At 36.3% G+C, this 22,471-nt stretch overlaps 1 protein-coding gene and 1 non-coding gene across 4 annotated transcripts in view; one reads left to right on the forward strand and one right to left on the reverse strand.

Moving 5' to 3' along the window:
- Smarca1 (SNF2 related chromatin remodeling ATPase 1) overlaps positions 1-22,195 on the reverse strand; it is an 83,011-nt gene extending 60,816 nt beyond the window's left edge. For 2 of the 3 annotated variants that reach the window (XM_077106300.1, XM_077106301.1), the window contains exons 1-9: positions 21,918-22,195; positions 16,775-16,861; positions 14,507-14,673; positions 14,080-14,180; positions 13,876-13,976; positions 10,764-10,943; positions 6,194-6,349; positions 4,907-5,038; positions 3,380-3,448 (exon numbers count right to left, since the gene is read on the reverse strand). In XM_077106300.1, the coding sequence (XP_076962415.1) occupies positions 3,380-3,448; positions 4,907-5,038; positions 6,194-6,349; positions 10,764-10,943; positions 13,876-13,976; positions 14,080-14,180; positions 14,507-14,673; positions 16,775-16,861; positions 21,918-22,091 (1,167 nt within the window). In that variant the 5' untranslated portion in view covers positions 22,092-22,195. The remainder of the gene's footprint in view (positions 1-3,379; positions 3,449-4,906; positions 5,039-6,193; positions 6,350-10,763; positions 10,944-13,875; positions 13,977-14,079; positions 14,181-14,506; positions 14,674-16,774; positions 16,862-21,917) is intronic. The other variant, XM_077106302.1, reaches the window with a different exon arrangement.
- LOC143639594 (small nucleolar RNA SNORD112) lies at positions 16,990-17,061 on the forward strand. The gene has a single exon (XR_013154738.1). It is a non-coding gene; the product is annotated as a small nucleolar RNA SNORD112 (small nucleolar RNA).
- Positions 22,196-22,471: the final 276 nt, after the last annotated feature.

Genomic DNA, 22,471 nt, shown 5'->3' on the forward strand with positions numbered 1-22,471 from the left:
TTGGGGTTCTTAACCTTATCTAAGAGAGACTATGAGGAGTAAGATATTTTCAGCAAAAAGACTCAGAAGGTAGTAGAATATGAAAAGTGTAGTAGCCCCGCTGGGCATTGGTGGTATCAGCCTGTATCAGCAACTCAGGAGGCTGAGGCAGGAGGATCACAAGTTCAAGGTCAGCCTCAGCAACTTAGGGAGACCCTGCCTCAAACTAAAAAATAAAAAGGACTGGCAATGTAGCTCAGTGGTAAATACTCCTGGGTTCAACTCCCAGTACAGAAAGAAAGAAAGAAAGAAAGAAAGAGAGAAAGAGAGAGAGAGAGAGAGAGAGAGAGAGAGAGAGAGAGAGAGAGAAAGAGAGAGAGAGAAAGAACATAATCCCCTGTTATCCACAGGGGATACATTCCAAGACACATTCCCCAAAACAGTGATGACTGAAACAACAGATTGTACAGGATCCTATATAAACTGTTTTTTCCTATGCACACATACCAATAATAAAGTTTAATTTATAAATTGGGTGTAGTAAGAGATTAACAATAATGAAATAGAACTACTATAATAATATATTGTAATAAAAATTATGTGAATGTGGCTCTCAACACTTACAAAATTTTTGTTTCTAGAATTTTCCACTTAATATATGGACTATGGTTGACTGTGGGTAACTGAAATCACAGAAAACAAAAGTGACAATAAGGGAAAGATACTGTACAGCTCAGGAAAGAGATATAAGAGGTCAATTTGGTAGTTACCAGTATATAGGCAGAAAGTAAAACTATGGGAGTAAATCTCTAGGGAAACCAAGCAGGAAAGAGTTTTCAGCATGAAGAGTGGTTAGCAATACCAAATACTACAGAAAAGCCAAGATACTCACCAAAAGGTATACCCTTAATTCAAACTCTGGAAAGTCACTTCAAAAGACTATGTGATCCCAGTGGTTCAAGAGGCTGAGGCAGGAGGATTAAGAGTTCAAAGTCAAACAACGAGTTGCTAAACAACTCAGTGAGACCCTATTTCTAAATAAAATACAAGATAGGGCTGGGGATGTGGCTCAGTAGTTGAAAAAAACAAAGACTGTGAAATAGGTTTCAACTGCATGGAATGGATTGAAACCAGTGGTCAATGGGTTTAAGAGTGAATAGGAGATTAGGTAGTATAGATGGAGAGGAAGAGGTTTACTGCTCTTTCAAGAAGGTTGGCCATCAAAGAAATAAGAATCAGAGAGCAGTGTCATATATTTATGTGAGGGTTAGGTGGGTGTGGGATTAGAAAAACTGAGCTCTTGGCCCAATGGACTACAACCCATCTACTGGGCATTTACTAAAAGAAGGACTTGCAATTGTAAATATATGTCTTCTGCAACTCAGAAGTATCTATCAAGGACCTGACAGCCATTCTCAAGAATGTAACCATCAAAGAAATAAGGCCTCAGTCTCCAAGATTCCATGGGAGGACAAAATCCTAACTTTGATAATTAACCAGCCAAGAGACACAGCCATGTATTATTAGGGTCCCACTAGCTTTGTTGTAGATACACGAGTTATGGTGATAATGGTTGTCTAGGTTACTTTCCAGTTGAAAGCTGCTTCTGTCAAAACCACTGACTCTTCACTTGAGCCTGTTCTGGTGTCCAATGGGTGACCTTTTGACATCAGGAGGCCCAAAACTCTACCTTCAGGTTATTATAATTCCACCGTTTTCTGACCATGGGTCCTCTGAAGAGCCAAGAAGTCTGATTATGTATGCACAGACCATTGATCACTTAACCTCCAATCACCTTTCCCCACACCTCAGAATACCCTGCTTCTTTATCCCACAAATATTCCCAAAACCCATCCTCAGAGAGGCAGATTTGAGATTTGGGTCTTCTACATCCATGGGCTCAGCCATCTTGCAAATAAACTCCTTCTCTTTTGCAAAATTCATTGTTGCAATGATGGGCTTACTGTGCAGATGGCAAAACAGGCTTATTTCAGTAACACTGGGTTTTTATTTAATAAGGGACATATCATATAGGGTTTATGTGTTCCATTTAATATAGAGAGAAAGGTAGAAAATTTAGTCAATTGAAAGGATAAATCAGTGGGGGGGAAAGACCTTAAGGAAGCAGAAAAATGTCCATAAGGAAACAAGAAGAGGTGAGATCCAAAGTTCACATAAAAGAATTATTCACTGACCTGAGAAGGTTAACACATATGTAGACATCCTTGAAAGATACACATCCTTAAAGGAGTTCTTACATAATGATTTCCATATTCTCTTTGAGAAGAGAATGAATCTACTTGCAAAGAGAGGCAGAAGGCAGGAGATATGTAGGATAGAAATCTTGAGGAGACTGGGAAAGGTCTGAAATATCTGTTAGAGCATAGATGATCATGTTGAAGAAACACCAGTATCATGAAATCCCAATTTGTTAGAGGACATGAAATCACAGCAGTTTCAATCTGTAGAGCTGTAAAAAACTTCTTTATCAATATTGAGAAAGCCCAGTATGAAGAAGGTCACTCTGTTAATAACTGGTAGCAGAAATCAAACCCAGAAGACAAAGAGATAGTTACATTATTCCAATTCACAATTTGGGGGGGCAGGTATGAAAGACAGTCAAGGGAGCAAATATGTTTGGGAGAACTGGCCAAAAAAAAAGAGTGGTTCAAGTTACATAAAATGGGCTTATTAATGGATACATAAAAAATCCATAACAGAGGACTGGGACTGTAGCTCAGTGGTAGAGAGCTTACCTAGCGCCTGTGAGGCACTGGGTTTGATCTTCAGCACCACATAAAACAAACAAATAAATAAAGATTTTAAAATCTGTAACAGAATTGGTTGATACATAGGAAGAAGCAGCAGGGGTCCACAGATGGGAGGTCTCTGTAAGGTAATCGAACAGGTACAAAAGACATAAACATGAGTTAAAGACCTAGAAGTATATGACGTTGCTATCGAAGAATAGAAAACTGGTGTTCAATGAATGTAAGGGAATTACCTGTTGATAAATGATAAAGAAGAGAAGGGGTATAGTGTGAAACTGAAAGATAGCTTGAACTTCAAGGGAAGAGTTTTATACATGAAGGTGAAGAAGGATTGGCCTTGGGGAACCAGGAGAATACTGATGCCATCCAGAGGACCTATGGAGATGAGATAGTAAAGAGCCTCTACTGGAAAAGACTGCACTATCACAGAAGAGACCAAGGCAAAAAAGCTATTTTGCAGAGGCAGAGGATATAGTGAAGTTTGCTAGCCAAAGAAGCTATCAGCAAGACTGAGAGAGAAGCAATGAAACTGAGCCAAAAGACAAACCCAAAAGTTCAGATTCTATGGCAGTTTGCTTCCTGGCTCAGTTATATGTAATTCATTAATTTTCTTGTCTGCTATTACTTACTGCATGAAGTCTTTCCACGAGTTTTTGATCACCAAGGCAATTTTTAGTGTCAAACCAAGAATCAAAGTCCTGTGGAGGGATAAAAATTCAGCAATAAGTACACAGGTTTTCTTTAAATAAACTAGATTACCGTGAGTTCTTATGCAGTCAATACAGAAATAATTCACTTTAAAAGTACTTTCACAAATGCATTGGGTTTTTTTTTAATTTTTTTAGTTATAGATGGACACAATACCTTGCATTATATTCATTTATTTTTTATGTGGTGCTGAGTATTGAATCCAGTGCCTCATACATGCTAGGCAAGCACTCTACTACTGAGCCACAGCCCCAGCCCAGAAATGCATTAATTGTGATGGCCAGTATTACTTCTTTTTTAAAATCATTTTTACAACTTTTATTTGTTTATTATTATTTTTATGTGGTGCTGAGTATTGAACCCAGTGTCTCACATGTGCTAGGCAAGCACTCTACCATTGAGCCACAACCCCATCCCAGAAATGTGTTAATTGTGCTGGTCAGTATTACTTACTTCTGAAATAGGTAGACTACTGGAACGGTTACGAAATTTGGATCCCATTTTAGAGAAACTTGGTCAATTACTTACTTCTGAAATAGGTAGAATACTGGAACGGTTACAAAATTTGGACCCCATTTTAGAGAAACTTGGTCAACAAATTTTTTCCTTAAAAACATTAGACTTTCCCATACTGTAGTAATATTATATCTAGTTTAAAAGAATAGGAGTTAAGAATTAAAAAAATCAAGCTCCAAAGTTCTTAAATCACTTGATTCAGTTTGCTGCCCTGTGGTAATGTTGTGTTTTGTAAATACACTGTTTTTAAATCACATGTTATAAGCTCTTTAGCACTCACCAAATGTTAATGCCTACAATGCCTCTTCTCTTTGAGAAGAGAATGAATCTACTTGCTAAGAGAGGCAGAATGCAGGAGATACCTACAATAATCAAGGGAAGGTACGGAGAAATAAGATGGTTGAAATTATATTATGTGCATGTACAATTATGGCATAATGATTCTCACTATTTTGTATAATTGTAATAAAACCTTCCGAAAAAGATTACTTCTGACACATCGTACACAGAAATATGTGTTAAGTCCCCCAACTTAATTAAAATAAAATGTTGAATGTACTATTCTGAACTCAGTTTATATCGTAAGTTGTGGTAGCAACATGATATAGGCAAAGTTGAACAGGCAAGTTAATCTCAAGAGAAAGTATTTCCCTAAATACCATCATTTTAAAATTTGGTACCTGAGAATTTTCTCCCTGAGAAAAACCAACACACAGAGGTAAAGAATTACAAATGAAAAAGAATTATGAATTTTAATCTATATTCTACACTTTGAAAACAGGTATCTGTGAACAACAGAAAAATATATTTAAAATAGATGGCTTGGGACTGAGGATGTAGCTCAATGAGGGATAGGAGTACATATAACCATACTCGAGACCCTAGGTTCAACCCCAGCACCATCCCCCCAAAAAAGTATAATTTACACTTACATCTGCGGAATTAAAGACATCAGGCAATAAAAAGTTGAGTAATGCCCAGAGTTCATGCAGGTTATTCTGCAAAGGTGTTCCAGTTAGAAGTAAGCGGTTAGTTGACTTGAACTCACGAACAATCTCTGAAAGCTAGAAAAATAAGACTTATATAAGTGCTGTTTTATTTGTTGTAATGTTCAACATTTGGTTATACTTTATTTAACCAATATGTTTTCTGAATACAGTATAATTCAAAAATTAATTATCTATGGGGAAATATCCTAGTTCAGGCAACACTCCTGCAGTGAAGCACAACTCAACAAAATATTCTAGGCATTTCTATGCTGAAAGAATGCAGATAGTATTTATACTTAAGACTCCTCCCCTACTTTGAAGAATTTATTTTTTCCAGTTCAATCCCCAGAAAATAGTCAGAACTTCTCCATGGAATCCAGGCTATCACCTTATATAATAAAATCTCCTTCTCCCCACTAACCACATTCACTTACATACCTAGCCAAATTCTAATTTGACCTGGTCACAATTTTTCACTACCACAATTAAGCTCATTTTCCCAGACACTGTTTATGCTCTTTCCAAATTTAAGACCACAAAAATTATGACAAAAAACATAAAAGAATGGTAATGGTAATCTTAACAAAAATCTTTATTTTTATAATACACTTAAATAATAATTATTCTCTAACATGTGTCCTCTTATCAGGTTATTAGTTCCAATTTGAAATTAGTATGATCCACCTGGTGGTTTTGCTCCAGTTCTGTCCCTGTTTCTCCCAAAGTAGCCCAGTGATCCAAACACAGGCTCATCATAATAACTGAAGTTTTTTCTACTGTTGATGGAGTTGAATGGCAAGAAATATTGATATTTTTCAATGTTAACACCACACTCTAATTTGCACAAGTCAGATAATTCCAGGAAATTCTTTTTTTCTAATCCACATGATTACACACAAGGTAGCTCCTCAATAAAAAATAAGTCAATGCAAAGGACATTTGTACACCAAATATTCTTACAACAATATTAAAATATTGTACAATTACAGAGTAGGCTGTAACAGGAGGCACAGCAAATGAACACCTAATTTTCTTTAAATTAAATTATACTTAAGTTTTATCTGTCTTGTAGTCAATAAATGTAGACTTTAAAACCATTTTAAAAACTGATTTTCATTCACCTTTCATGAATAAAACCACAATCTTCCATTACTTTTTTATTTCAAATACAGAAAAGTGAATAAACCTGATAGATAAATAAAAACGTGAATAAAGATATTGAGAACTTACCTTAGATTTTTCATTTTTTATTCTGTGAGCTTCATCAATGACAAGGTATCGCCAATGAAACTTTTTGAATACAGACTTTTCTTTAATCACCATCTCATAAGAAGTAACACAAACATCCCACTCTCCGGGCATCATTTCATCACGGATAAAAGCAGCCTAGTAGTGCAAAATAAAGTTCTTTATATTAGAAAATGCTGAAAAGATGATCAAAGAATTGAAGTTTCAAGACAATATTAAAAGTTGTAAGAGACCCTGAGGATCAGTCAATCTCATCCATTTTAGAGAATGGAAAATTAAGGCCCAAAGATATCCTTGTCCTCAATTATCTAGACACAATGCTGATATATTCAACAGAAAAGAAACAAAGATTTCCCTTACATGAGTACAGGATAGTCAATGAACTAGAAAAGTTCACATCACCAGATCACTGAATTACAAAATTCTGACTTAATGGATAAACTAAGTCTTTCTAAACACTATATTCTTAACAAGGTTCAAGCATTAGTAACATAATCTAGTTTCAACAAAAAGAAAAAACTCAATATACATTAATGCTTCTAACCTTTCAAGAACTCTCATGTATTCCTTCATTTCCTAGCAGGGATGAGTTGTACATCTTTTTTTATATTTATTTTTTTAGTTTTCGGTGGACACAACATCTTTATTTTATTTTTATGTGGTGCTGAGGATCGAACCCAGCACCCTTCACATGCCAGGCGAGTACGCTGCCACTTGAGCCACATCCCCAGCTCCCCAAAATTAACTTGTTTCTGGGTGGGCACAGTGGTGTAATCTCAGTGGCTCTGGAGGCTGAGGCAGGAGGATCACCAAGTTTAAAGCCAGCCTCAGCAAAAGCAAGACACTAGCATGTCAGTGAGACCTTGTCTCTAAATAAAATACAAAACAGGGCTGGGGATGTGGCTTAGTGGTCGAGTGCCCCTGAGTTCAATCCACAGTACCAAAAAAAAAAAAAAAAAATTAGCTGTTTTTTACACTGTTGGTGGGATTGTAAAATAGTGCTACCACTATGGAAATAAGTATGGAGGTTCCTCAGAAGACTAGAAATTGGACCACCATATGACTGAGCTATACTACTCCTTGGTATTTATCCTAAAGAGATAAAAAAGTCACCATACTACAATGATACATGCATAGCCATATTTATAACACCAAAGTTCACAAAAGTTCACAATAGCCAAACTATGGAACTAGCCTAGATGTCCACCAATGGAGAAATAAAATGTGGTATATACTACCCAATGGCAAAAAAATAACAAATAGAGATATTTTTCTCTCTATTATGTATCTGCTCATAGTCTGTGTGTTCATTCAGCTGTAAATATCATCTGCAAATTGGAGTCATACTAAGCATTTTGAGATTTTAAAAAATTAAATGTCTGTCAAAATATGAAGTAAATAAAGTGTGCTATATATGCTCAAAGGAATTTTATTCAGCCATAAAGAAGAATGAAAATATGTCATTTTCAAGAAAAGGGATAGAACTAGAGAACATTATGTTAAACAAAATAAGTCAAATTCAAGAGAGTCAAGGGTTGTACATTTTCTCTCATATGTGGAAGCTCTGGAGGAAAAAAGGTGGGAGAAAGGGATCTCATGTAAATCAAAGGAAGAACACCAGAGTAGAGGAAATGGACCAGGAGGAGGGAGAAGTGGCAGAAACAAGAAATACTGGGGAAAGATATTGCCCAAACTATATTGTTATCTTGTATGCATGTACAAATATGTAACATCAAACCCCACTATTATGCATGACTATAATGCAAAATTAGAAAAATAAAATGTCTATAAAAAATTTTAAAAATAAACTGTCCACTACAAAGTTTTTATTTCATAATTCACAGCTATGCACCAAAAACAATGTGAACTCATTCAACAAATATTTACTAAATGTCCAATGTGTGTTAGATTGCCTGGACTAAAAGTAGAGGACAGCAAAAAAGGCATTTGTACTAATCTTAGTTGCACCTGGGAAATTATCACATATTTGGAGGTGCCAGACCTCATTCAGTCCTGCTAACACCTTATCATTGTTTGATTTTGTGAACACTCAGTTTTATGGTTCTTTCTACACGTTTCATAGAACATATGTATATTTTAACCGAAATTAGCTCTGTTTTGAAATTTCGTAACTACTGGGTAGACTGAGAGTTAAATATCCTGATAAAATATTAAACGTCACATAATCTAAAAGCTCTCAATTTGTAGGTAATAAAGTTCAGGTCCTTTGAGGTTCACTCTCACCATCATACAAGCAGTAGCAAAGACAAAACTAAAACTACTTCTGTTTCCATGTCCATTACCTTTAGATACCTCAGAGACAGACAAAGGTAGGGGTCACAAAGCCATCTTTGGAAATCACACCTCCATATGCTTCAGGACCACTTTAATATCAGAGAGAATCAAGAGTATCTCTAATAACTTCCCAACTCAATTAAATACCCGTTATAACCTACATCAGATTTTTATTACTAAAATATTGACCTTACAATGTTTACAGAAGGCCACAATAGAAGGACCCATGTGGTATCAAATCTGTCTACAAATAATGATCTGGACTTTATCTATCTCAACATTAATCTCTAAATACTGAACATGGTATATTAATTACTTATATGACTGATAAACACTGGTTTTGAAACTCTTCTTACCATGGCCCAGTGTAAAATTACGTCTTAAGTTGCAAACCAGTATACACATATATGTTTCAGTAGAAAGAAACAACTTAAAGGCTCCTGAAAACCATACTTACTCTAGTATGAAAGTCTGCTTAATGTTCTATTTTTTTCTCAATGTTTTAAAAAACTTTTTTCACCACTCACTAAGCTGAATTTACAGCCCATTAATGAATGGCAACTCACAATGTGAAAAACATTGACTTTGAAGAATAATTGTCAAACTTAAGAAATTTTTCCAACTACCAGAATCCAAACCTACCATGGGTAGACATAGGGCAGTAATGAATTAAATACATCCATTGTCTCTTTAAAAACTTCCACAGATACTTCATGAAACTCTGGATTACATAAAACATAGGTGAAGCTGCTGAACTGCATTTTTACCAAGCCATTACAAAAAACAAAGGCCTAGATATTTCTCTTTTCTTTATGATTTTCAAGAAATAATTTTAGCAAAAGATCAGTATTTTGTAAATATAAAATCTTTTTTTTAAAGAGAGAGAAGAGAGAGAGAGAATTTTAATATTTATTTATTTATTTTAGTTTTCGGCAGACACAACATCTTTGTTTGTATGTGGTGCTGAGGATCGAACCCGGGCCGCACGCATGCCAGGCGAGCGTGCTACTGCTTGAGCCACATCCCCAGGCCCAATATAAAATCTTATAAACAGTGGTATTATATTGAATAACAGCAGTGACCAGAAAGAGTTCTTCATAGTGACAAATTTCCTATTGGGAAATATTAGGCATAGTCAAAACAAGCTGTAATTCTAAATTTATGAACTCAGCATTTCACTATTTAAATTATTTATAAGTTAAATTTAAATAAATTTAAGTACTTTTTCTTCAAGCAAATGATGAGGATAAAATTACATAATTCATTATGATACTATTCTTTTGAGACTATCTTTTGATAACCTATCTAAATATGTAAAACAGAATAACACTTTCCTGTGTTCTCTGGAGGCAAAATAAAGACAAAGTTTAATAATATGCTTTCTAAGCTGATTACTCATTCTATATATTTGCATAATTTAATATTTTTAGATTAATTCTACATCCTAAAATAATTATAGCCTACAAGATTGATGAATGGCTAATTTAAATACCTCCTCCCAAAACCCAAGTTTCTAATATTATCTGAGAATATACACAGATATGTATATGTCTTGCATAAACACAAAATATAAGGCTCTTGGTACATATGAAAGATTCCATTTGTGTATGTGTGTGTATTTATGACTATACCAAGACAAAATTTAAAAGTTTAAGTTATACAAATTTACACATTTCTGGCTTCAAAATAACATAAATGATAGACTCAGTGAGAACACAGACTACCAATAAAATTTTTTAAAAGTCACTTAAAAATAAAATTTTAAAATGCTTAAGTTAATAAACTAGTTATAAGTAAGTGGGCTGGGGATGTAGCTCAGTGGTAGAGCGCTTGCCTCGCATGAGTGAGGCTCTGGGTTTGATCCTTAGCACCACATAAAAATAAATAAATATATAAAAAATAAATAAGTCCAGATGAAGCATTATAATAGATTGTCTGTTGTTAATAGGTAATACATCAACCTCATAGGATGTTGTGATAATTAATAATGTATGCAAAGTACTTAAAAATTATTTATTAGTAGTTGACCTAAGTCTTTTTTTTTTTTTTTAATATTTATTATTTATTTTTTTTAGTTTTCAGCGGACACAACATCTTTTTGTATGTGGTGCTGAGGATCGAACCCGGGCCGCACGCATGCCAGGCGAGCGCGCTACCGCTTGAGCCACATCCCCAGCCCTGACCTAAGTCTTTAACAGCAATACTTTGTATTTGATGTTATTCTTGACTGCCCTTTTTAAACTTGTTTCTCACTTACTCTTGCATCTTTGTCTCCGACGAAACAAATAACACGGAGAGACGGGACCCATCGTTTAAATTCATTCATCCAGTTGTGTAAAGTAGACTTTGGAACTAAAACCATGTGAGGTCCAGGAATGTTTCGGTAGTGCTTCAGGTAACCAAGCAAAGCAATCGTTTGTAAGGTCTTACCAAGTCCCTGCATTATCATCACAAGGGGGAAAAAGATCCATAAATGTACTTTCTTTAGTGAAAGAATTTGTTGGTAACATTATAAAAGATAGTTGCCAACTATCTCACAGTGAGAATTATGTTTTTACCAATGAAAGGAAAAAGGTCTTTTTATAAAGCAACAACCATCCCCCACCCCCGCCACCACACAATCAATCTTTAATCAATCTCTCTCTCTCTCTCTCTCTCTCTCTCTCTCTCTCCAATTTAGTACTTACTGTGAGAATAAAAAGAAACCAAGAACCTGAACTCCAAATGCTGCTTAACCAAGTAACTTTCTATTGAGGGCAGTTTTTTAAACATTTATTTTTAGTTGCAGTTGGACACAATACCTTTATTTTGTTTATTTATTTTTATGTGGTGCTGAGGATCAAACCCAGGGCCTCGAACGTGCTAGGCAGTGCTCTACCACTGAGCCCCAGCCCCAGCCCCTATTGAGGACATTTTTATTCCTAAAGGAACAAGCAAGCTAATATGTAATTTTTCTAGCAATTTCAAAGCTAGGAATTGTGTGTGTGTGTGTGTGTGTGTGTGTGTGTGTGTGTGTCACAAAGACAGATTTTCTTCAGCAGCCTGCTTAGATATCAGTGTTTCTTTCTTATTCTCCCCAACATTATCACAGCCCAGGCATTAAATATTCAGGCTATGCATCTCCAGGGACTTGCAGCTCCGTACTTACATGCCACATTCTTAAAGATGTCAAGAACCACAACAGAACATAGATTTGAAGCCAGACATTTAAAGATCACTAGTCTAGTGGACAATTAAAAAATATACATCGAGCTTGCCACCTAACCCATGAGAAAGGTAACCACACGATATACTGTTTGGCCTTTTAAATCAGCTTTTTGGGCTGGAATTATAATTCAGTGATAGAGCACTTGCCTAGCTAGCATTCATGAAGCCCTACATTCAATCCAGGATTCAATGCAGGGCTCAATCAATCAATCAATAACGGCTTTTGGCTTTATCTCTGTATAAAGTATATACTTCTCTTTATAAACTAAGCTGAAAACAAATTTTTTTTTGTAGTTGTAGATGGACAGAATGCCTTTATTTTATTTGTTTATTTTTATGTGGTGCTGAGGATGAAACCTAGTGTCTCACACATGCTAGGCAAGCACTCTACCATAAGCTACAGCCCCAGCAGTGAAAACAATTTTAATAGGGTTTATCTTATCTGATATGTCAACGAGATGGGTCTCATGGACAATATGCATCAAAACCTTGAAATGGTTACACTCCTTAACAAAGTAATACCACTTTCAGGAATCCTATGAAAATAATCTGAGAGATACAGAAAAACCAAAATTTTATTCATACTACATATCAAGCAATTAAAATACACAGTAATAAAGGTGGAATAAAATTATGGTACCTCCCTAGGATTATTCTGCAGTAAAAAAGTTATTTTTTACAAAATATTGTAATTACATGGAAAAAATGTATAAATGTGAAGAAATCATAATGCAAAATTATTTATACAATGTGATCTCAACTATGCAAAATAAACATCCAAAAGAAAAAGACTAAAAAGGAATATGGCAAAATGTCACTTGTGGTTATTTCTAGACTTCATAATTATAATTTTATTTTATTTTTTCAAATTTTCTATGGTCCTTTTAGGTGACTTTCTCATTTTTTATTTATTTATTTTTTAGTTATAGGTAGACACAATATCTTTATTTTATTTTTATGTGGTGCTGAGGATCAAACCCAGTGCCTCACGCATGCTAAGCGAGCACACTAGGTGAGTGCTCTACCTCTGAGCCAGAACCCCAGCCCAACTTTCTCTTTTTTAATAATTAAAAAACTATATCTGGTGTTAACAGGATCTTTAAACATCTCTAGAGCCTTCACCTTAGACTAGTTGTAACTACAAAGTGTTTGGGGTAAATAATCTTGGTCCTCCCCTATTGACATATTAACTAAGTTTCTCCACCTCTGAGCTGACTAGAGTCCCCCAAATCAGAATATGTAAGTATAAGAAGCTGCTGACCCTTTATTAAAGGATCCTGTGCCACACACCTAATAGCTGCTCAAGCAGGGTAAAATACCTATGGGAATGACGACTATATAAGACACCATAAGGCAAATGTTGTTACATGGCCCTTTAGTAAATGACTGCAAGTGTGACTCCAGAGTCTCATAAATATGATTTTGTTGGGTTAAACAGATCTAGAACTTCCTCTGTTCTCTCTTAAATCCAATTTTACTAATTTGGTCTTAAAACACAAATCTAGGCTTTCATATACTCCCTTTTTCTGCTTAAGTAGCATCTTCCCTGGCTTTACTTCTTCCTCTTTGATTATTTTACTTATATATCCATGATTCTTTTAGCTTCTTTCTGACTTCCACCTGGCACTCCACTGTTTCAAGACTTAACATTGATCTTGACTTGCTCCTTAGTCCATGTAGTCTTTTTCTGATTACTCATAAATCTAGACATTTACATTTATTCATTAATCAATGTATTCATTCATTCACTTATTGTTTGGTTTATATACCCCCACATCATTCCCAAAAGGATGTCAGGTAGCCTACAATGAAAACATGGTACACAAATTAACAGTAAAACAGAAATAAAGTAGTACCAAGGAAAATAAGTAATTCTAAAGGTAAAGAAAATACACAAAGGGCAGACCATCAAAGGGTACACAGATGATCCATGTGGGAATTCAACTTGGCTCTGTGCTTCCTGGAAGACAAAGTACAAACAAAAACAGAAGTACAATGGTTTTTGTACCATTTGACAAAAATCTCAGTAACAATTTTGTGCTCAGCAGTTACTTAAATAATTTCATCATAATAACTAAATAAAGTTTCTGGGTGTGTATGGAAGTTAGGATCAGGTCAACTTAGGTATTTTAAACTTATACTAAAAAGTACCATCTCCTTACCATTTCATCAGCCAAAATACCATTGACTCCATTTTCATATAAGGAGATCAACCAGTTTAGCCCTCGAATCTGATAATCTCTCAGGGGTCCTCCTTTCACATCTGAAAAAGATTAAGGATGTCTCATGCTTTCATTCAAACAATCAAGTAAAACTTTTCTAAAATTAAACTGAAAAATAAATCACCAAGGTGATGAAGTACTTACACGAAGGGGACACCTCAAATCTCACGCAAACATTCGATGTTTTCCGACTCTCTGACAGTAGCTCTTCATCTTCTTCTTGTTCAGTACGCCTGTGGCGATAGCTGAATTGAAAAAAAAAAAAGAAAAGAAACACAGTCACATTCACCTCAAATACTAAGGTGTCAATTTAGTCAGTGTGCACTGCTAACATCTTTCACAGAAAAAGAATGAGTCATCTAGGGTCTTGTTCAGAATTAGATAGAACTGTCCTACATTGGTACTGATTTATTTCTGGTGAGAATAAAAAATGTTGTTTATCTCTAAAACATATTTACATTGGCAATAAACTTATTTTTAATATAGAATACCAAATGAAGGAAAAGGGAGGGAGGAGGAACAGAAAGCAGGGGAAGAGAAAAAGGAGAAAGAGAGAGGAATGCCAACATACTCTCCAGCAGAAATTAAGTTCTGTTTCTCATCTTTCTTTATTCGAGGACGTCCCAATTTCATGTTCAGAGGAGATGTTGGAGATTTCTGTGCTGAAGGTTGAATGAAATGTGCAAAAAGTTCTGTCTGCTTCAGTAAAAATTCAAATCTCTTTGCTCGGTCTGCTTTCTAATTCACAAAACAAAAGAAAAAGTAAAGATTTTCTTTTTTATTCATTCAAGCTACTTTGCATTTATAATGCACTTACTTTGTACAATATCCTGAGTGCTTTAAACATATTTTGAATTTCTTTAAGAAATCTATGAGGTAGTTACTAGTGTCATCCCTATTTTACAGATGATAAAACTGAGGCACAATGAGAGTAAGGAACTAGCTCAGGTTTCTATAGCCAGTAAGTAGCAGAATTTGAAAATGTTTTTACAAATAGTTTGAATAGAACCCAAATGATCTGACAGACAGTAAATGCCCCCAAAACTGCCATTCTTTTGGGCTGAGATTATAGCTCAGTAGTAGAGCATGTGCCAAAATCCTGGGTTCCATAACCAGTACTCCCCCAAAAGAAGTACCCTTCTGGCTGGGTGCAGTGGCAATGCCTGTAACCCCAGCAACTAGGGAGGCTGAGACAGGAAGATCATGAGTTCAAAGCCAGCCTCAGCAAAAGCAAGGCGCTAAGCAACTCAGTGAGACCCTGTCTCTAAATAAAATACAAAATAGGGCTGGGGATGTGGCTCAGTGGTTGAGTGCCCCTGAGTTCAAACCCCAGTATCCCCCTCCAAAAAAAAGAAGTACCCTTCTTAAACAGTTCAAATTAGAAAACAAATCCTCTTTCCAAAGCATGATTTTCCTCTCCTAAATAGTAAGAAAATTAAGCATCAAATATATAATATATCCCAAATATAGAAATACAAATTAACTATGATATATACAAACCATATTTTCAAGCTTCATCTAGAAATTAAAATCTAAGAATACAGTACCATCTTTTCTCAAAATATTTTAATGTCATATACAATAATATAATAAACATTCTTCTCCTCCATTACAGTGATGAGGAAAATTTCATTTTATTCTAGCAGTATGTAAAGTATCTCCCCGAAGGGGACAGGATTGAGTAAAAAGAATACCCACACATACACACACATATACACAAAATCATTAACACATATAAACTACTTAAAGCTGATATGTTATTATAAGTTCTCAATAAACTGTAAAAGGACATACAACTTGTACAATATAGATACAATAAACTTTGAGTCAATCAAAAATCTTAAAAGATCAAAAGATACATCGTTCTAGATAAAGACAAAAATGAAGATGAGTTTTTTTTTTAAACTCACTTTCTGACCACAGGGTAGAGAATAGCTGATTGCTAATGAAAGATGCATAATTAATACCACCAGAAACTTACAGAAGAGTTCATTAACATAAATACAAGAATTAAGACAAATATATTCAGACCTCTAGCTGGAAGGAAGCCAAAAACTTTCCATTTTTATGTTATCCACACTGGAATGTTGTTTTTAGAATTGTTAAAACATTAACTGTCTCATTACAAGTGGCCATAAACATTAAGGGATAGAGTCTTATGGAACAGCTAACAACAACCAAAAAACACACTTTATTTCTATTTATTTTAATAACACTGCTGCAAAAACAACCCCTTAGGGGGAAAATCATTTTCAACTACCTGTTAACTTCTTAGCAACTAAAAATTAAATAATTAAATAAATAGCAAAGCAATATGTAGGTATAACCATTATATTTTTAAGTAATACTTTCAAGAACTGTGCAAATATACTTTCCTTAAAAAGTGCCTTATCATATTACCTATTTCTTTAATGTATAATATACATTCATATATCCAAAGCAAGGAGGAGATAGAAATATCAATCCAGCTTTCTGACTGAATTTCTCTCAAGTCACAAGGCTACAGTGATAATGTCACTGATATTTTCATCACCCAGTGGATAAAATACTTCTATCATAAAACACCTTATTATGGGATAGATGGCACTAAGCAAAGTGAGATGTGGCTTCTAGTTTCAACTATTCCATATAGTTTCCCTGATCCTTTATTACCTCATCTGAAAATTAGGTTAATTTACTTGAAAAAATTTATTATGACAGATTAATATATGAAATTAACTTTCAATTCTAAAAACTGGTTCTCTATACATTATAAATATACATCCGGTTTTTCATCTTTCATATTTCCTCTAAAAAAATTAATTATAGTATTCGCTATCCTACCCAAGAGTCTATTTACCATTTTCTCTTCATATTCTGGGTCCATTTCCTTTTCAGATTTAGAAGCTTTAGTACCAAGTTTGAGTTGAAACGGAGAAATGTTTTTCTAGAATTTCAAAGGAAATAAATATCATCAACTTGCAAAGCAAGGTCTTTAAATTGGTCATCATTCTCGCTTGAAGAAAGTGAAGGGTAATTAAATAACTTAATAAATAAATCAATGTGGGACGTGCATGGACCAGTGATGAGATCATGTTATGAAGCAGAGTTTATGATTAATCCAGTTCTGTGCACCTGAGGTCCAATAAAAAAAATCTGAAAAGCCAGAGAAATGACATTAATTAGAATAAAAACCAAAGGTAAATCATTGAGCCTTTTCATCCTTTTTTAATTTAAAACATAAATAAATGTGCAACCATAAAATAAGATTTAATTTTTTAGAATAGCCTCATATCATCAACCACAAACCAAGAATTCAAGAAAAGTAAATACTAAATTCTCAGAAATACTTCTTTGTGTAATGGAGGCAAACCAGATTTTCAGAAGAAAAGAATGTGATTTCTTTTCCTGAAAAGACATTTTAAGATTGTTTTCATAGTCTAACTAGAACATTTAAATTTTTGTGCAATGCAATGTGATCATATATATTTTTAAATGATTCAATAGTAAAGCCTCAAACTACTGGCAAACATTTGTTTTCTCTAACTAGAAAGAAAACTATGTAAAACTATGTTGAATAAATAATTTATAGAAGCAGTTTATCAGAGCTATTAACTATTAACTACTGATGTTTTAAAAGTTGCAATTTAGGGAAAACAAACATCAACCAATAACTTAAAAAGACTGAAATTATCTGGGTGGTGGAGGGGTTATCTCACTTGCATTTACAAGGAACTGTAAAGAATAAATATACTCCCCTTTAAGAATTTAAGACAACAAAAATATACCCATTAAGACCAATACCAAGGCCAGGCATGGTAGAATAAGCCTGTAATCCCAGAGACTTGGGAGGCTGAGGCAGGAAGACTTTGAGTTCAAAGTTAGCCTCATCAACAGCCAGGAAGTAAACAACTCAGTGAGACCCTGTCTCTAAATAAAAAATACAAAATAGGGCTGGGGATGTGGCTCAGTGGTTGAGTGCCCCTGAGTTCGATCCCTGGTACCACCCCCCCCCCCAAAAAAATAAGACCAACATCAAGAGTATTTATGTTTTAACAAAGATTTTGTATAAGTCAAAACACATCATTTGGTGAAAATTAATATGTTAATTTTAACATGGCCTTTGCCAATCTGTTTCTAAAGTCCTATATTAAAATCAATAACAGAAGAGGACCTTAAACATAAAAAAAAAATGGCTCTAAGAATTAATGAACATGTCTTCCAACATTTACTAAAATTTCTACTTTGAGGAAATCCAAACTAAGATTATGAAATTTGACCTGGTCAGAGTCGTACTCTGGGGTGTTGATCACAGAACAATCACCTTGATTTACAGACTTTCCTATGTACAGATCATCTATGTAAGATGTTTCAAATGTTTTAATCCCGGATGGATAGGAATAGAAATCTGCAAAAGATTACCTTGAACCCACACTTTCAAACAATAATCTATGTCTCATTTTAATTTTCAAAGCAACAAAAAAATTGGATATCAAAATCCACAACTTCATCATTCCTTAAAAGTCTATAGTTTTCAAGTTTCCAAACAGTGACAATTACTGTATTGCTTATACATGAGTATTTGTGAGAAATAAGCTTCACTTACACAAAATTAAAGCTTCAATTTTAGGAAAAGATTTTATTCATTATTTCTTTGCTTACCTTGCGTTAGAATACCATATCCCTAATCTGGAGTAGTGTTATTAAAAGCTATGGGTAATTACTTAATTGGCACTATCTTCCATAACAAATTTTAATATATCTACCTTCTAAACCTTCTCATTTGTCTATGTACATATATTTTCAAAATGTATTTCTCAAACAGGAAAAGATAAAAGGTGAATAAAATATTCTAATGAGGACTGGGTTGTGGCTTAGTGGTAAAGCCCTAACCTAGCATGTGTGAGGCACTGGGTTCGATCCTCAGCACCACATAAAAGTAAAATAAAGATATTGTGTCCACCTATAACTAAGAAATAAATATTTTTAAAAATATTCTAATGGATCCCTTGTGGATTTTATCATCTGGTAGTGTAGATGTCATGAAAATTCAACACAAGGTCATGAAAAGACCTTGTCTTAAAGACCATGACCTTTTTCTTCAGTTTTTCACTACCCAAAATATCATCTCCCAATTCGTATCATGTTAAATTATCACTTAAACCAGTTTTAAGGGACTGGGGATGTGGCTCAGCAATAGAGCGCTCGTCTAGCATGTGTGAGGCACTGGGTTTGATCCCCAGCACCACATAAAAAAATTAAAATAAAGACATTGTGTCCCATTACAACTAAAAAAAATTTAAAAAATAGTTTTAATAGAATTTAACCTGGTTTATTGATACTTAAGCCAGGTTAAGTCCAAGAACCAAAGTAAGCAAAAATATCTTTGAAAAGCCAAATGTAAAAAATCAATTCATGCTGGGCCCAGTAGTGCATGCCCAGAAGGATGAGGCAGGAGTATCGAAAGTTCAAAGATACTTTTTTTACACCTCAGAAACCGTGAGGTGCTAAACAACTCAGTGAGACCCTGTCTCTAAATAAAATACAAAATAGGGCTGAGGATGTAGTTCAGTGCCCCAAGTTCAATCCCTGGTACAAAAAAAAAAAAAAAAGAAGTCAGTTCACTACTTTGTTCAGCATTAAAGTATTCTCATTCTGAAGCCTATTTGCTTTTATTTGATATACAATTCTAGCTAGTTTGATAATCTGGTTTCCCATTCCCCAGAGAATAAAAGCAGCAGCAAATGATGGGGCAAAGACCACTAGAGAGAGGAAGGCACTTGATCAACAGTAAGAGGGATAGTAGAAACCCAGGAGTAAAATGTGTGCTTTGGTGCAGTAGCATCCCTTATCCTTGGGGTCAGCACCACTGGAATTTTCGTATTTTAGAGTTGTTTTAAATGATTTTATGATTTTGTTTCATCTGTGTCCTATTATAAACTAACCAATTCCTTCTGATGAAAGTAGATGACGTGATAGTTATCAGAAGGACAATTGAGGAAGCAGACAGAAAATAATCAGCACAATATTCAAAGTGTCTGGGAAGTGGTTTTTTAATTGAAGGGAAACAACCTGCTGGATCTCAATTGCCTTTGTGTCACTGTAAGAACATAACTGATGGTCATGAGGGAAAGGTTAATCTAACCTTTTAGTACACCCTTTGAGAATTCAAGGTAGTATACAATTATTTAGATTTTTCCAAATAATAAAAAAAAAAAAATAAGAAAGTTATAGTGATTAAAGTAATAAACCTTAGTCGTCTAGGAAGTTCCTGACATATAGTACCTCATTTCCCCATCCTGTGTAGACAAATGAAGTACCACTGGGACAATTTTAATGAGGCTAAAGCTGTTCATGAATATACAGTAATCAACTCAGTGCTTAATATAGGTTTTTTTTTATTACTCCCAAGACACTTCACAATTCAAAAAACTTATAGAATCTAGAAATTCCACAACATTTACTGCTATACAAGTGAGACTTCAGCACTTACATTTGCAGAGTCTAGGAAATAAAAGGTTACCTACAAACATTTCTGATTTCACATTTGATTTATATTGATGCTTGGTATATGGCCCAGTTTTAATCACCAATGTTGTATTACTGCTCCAGGTACCGCAGAGATCTTAAATCGTGTGTTTTCCACTTAGCACTACAATTGTCTTTCTGTTTAGTCAACCTTGTAACAGTAAAATATGTCACTTAAGCAATTGCTGAATTTAAAACTACTCTTTTAATTCATGGCGAAAGATGTTAATTTCACGCAAAAGCTTTTCATTTGGTCGTAAGTATCATATAATGATTCAGACAAAGCCACTCGAGATCTCTAAAGCATAATTTTAATTACCCACCATTTTTTAATTGCGATATGTCTACTCGTAAACGGAAAAAATCCACATATAAATGATCCGTTCTGCAATTTTATTATACATCAAAACACCTTATGTTCCCTCCTATTTCTTAATATCAATTTTTCAAAGCTTTTCGAAGTTTTATTTGCATGTCTTGCTCGATCCAAGTGAATTATGTCTTATGGAAATAAACACATTTTTTAGACTTGGCTTTAATAGATGGGAGAACAGTCCCCTAACATGTTAGTAGCAACTCATCCTGGCTACGCTGGGTTTAAAATTTAATAAAAAATAAAAACCTGCGGGAACCAGCAGCGCCCACTAGGAGAGGGAGGTAGAAGCCTGGAAGGCTTGGGGCCGGTTTAGGGGACCATTTGGGTGGCCCTGGAGTGAAACACTATACCGTCGGGGGCGGGGCCGGAGAGGGTGAGGGTGCAAACGTTGGAAATTTTCCTAAGCCAGCTTGCATGGCTTCTTGGTGTGGGATATGGTTAGTGGGGTACGACGCGGAGGGCTTGTTTTCTCGAGGTGACATCCCCCCCCACCTCATCAGGAGGGGATCAAACGAACAAGGGAGATTTTTTTTCTGCAATCCAAAAGACCTACATTGCCAAAGAAATAAATGTCTTCCCTATCATTCTCCATCCCCCGCAACCACCAGCACCTTGAAATTCAAATTACAAAAATAAGCCCCAGACAAACCCCTGTAGAGCGAATGTGGGATTGAAGGGCCCAGATTTCCCAGGCAGAGGCCTACTGGAAAGCGGGGAGAGCGAGCGAGAGGGAGAGGGAGAGGCGGAGGCTTTTTCCTGCACGGTCCCATCCCCCACCCTTTACCCCAGTTCCGGGAAGGTAGAGGGGGCCTGGGGCTGTGGAGGGCTCCCGAGCCCTGGGATAACGGACACCCCTCCACCCCTCGCCGCGCCCGCCCGCGCCCCAGCCCCGCCCCCGCCCTCCAGGCGGCGAGAAGGGGGAGGGGAGTGAATGCTAGACTGCTCCACCGCCCCCATCCCCGCGCCCGCCGCCCCCACCCCTGCAGAGCTCTGCTGGTACCTGTCGGCGCCGAAAGGTCAGGGTTTGGGCCCCTCGGAGGGGCCAGGCACTGGATTTGTCCACCACACACACACACATACACACCCCCTTCCTATTTACCTCCCTCTTCTTCTCGCCCTTCTCTGTGGTTGCGGTGGCTTCGGTGGCCACGGCGGCCGCTCCCTCCTCCTTAGAGGTGGACGGCCCCGGCTGCTCGTCCTCTAAGACCACGATCGTGGCGGTCGCATCAGCGGCTGCCACGGTGGCTGCCACTGCGGCGGTGTCCGGCTCCATGGCGTTGGAGCGGGACAGCTAGGGGGACGGCTAGGAAGGGGATGAGGGCTCCTGGGCGGCGGCAGTGGCTGCACTGGAAAGAGCTAGATGGAGCAGGGGTGGAGAATCACTCTGCTTCCAACCCCTTCGCTCGGCCCCCCCTTCTTTAAATAACCCTCAACCCTGCCCCACTTCCGTCCACCCACCCTACGTCATGGCCTCCCCCCGTCACCCTCCCCCTTTCCTCCACCCCCCCTCAACGATCGCGAGACTCCCCCTCCCCATCCAGAGCCCGCCCGGCCCCGCACGACCAACTGTTGCCTGAGTGTGGGGCGCGGACAGCGGCGGAGGCGGGAACCCACAGCTTGCAGCCCCCTGAAAATCTATTTTCCCACACGCCC

The sequence above is a fragment of the Callospermophilus lateralis genome, chromosome X (genome assembly GCF_048772815.1).
Source record: "Callospermophilus lateralis isolate mCalLat2 chromosome X, mCalLat2.hap1, whole genome shotgun sequence".
Classification (NCBI taxonomy): domain Eukaryota; kingdom Metazoa; phylum Chordata; class Mammalia; order Rodentia; family Sciuridae; genus Callospermophilus; species Callospermophilus lateralis.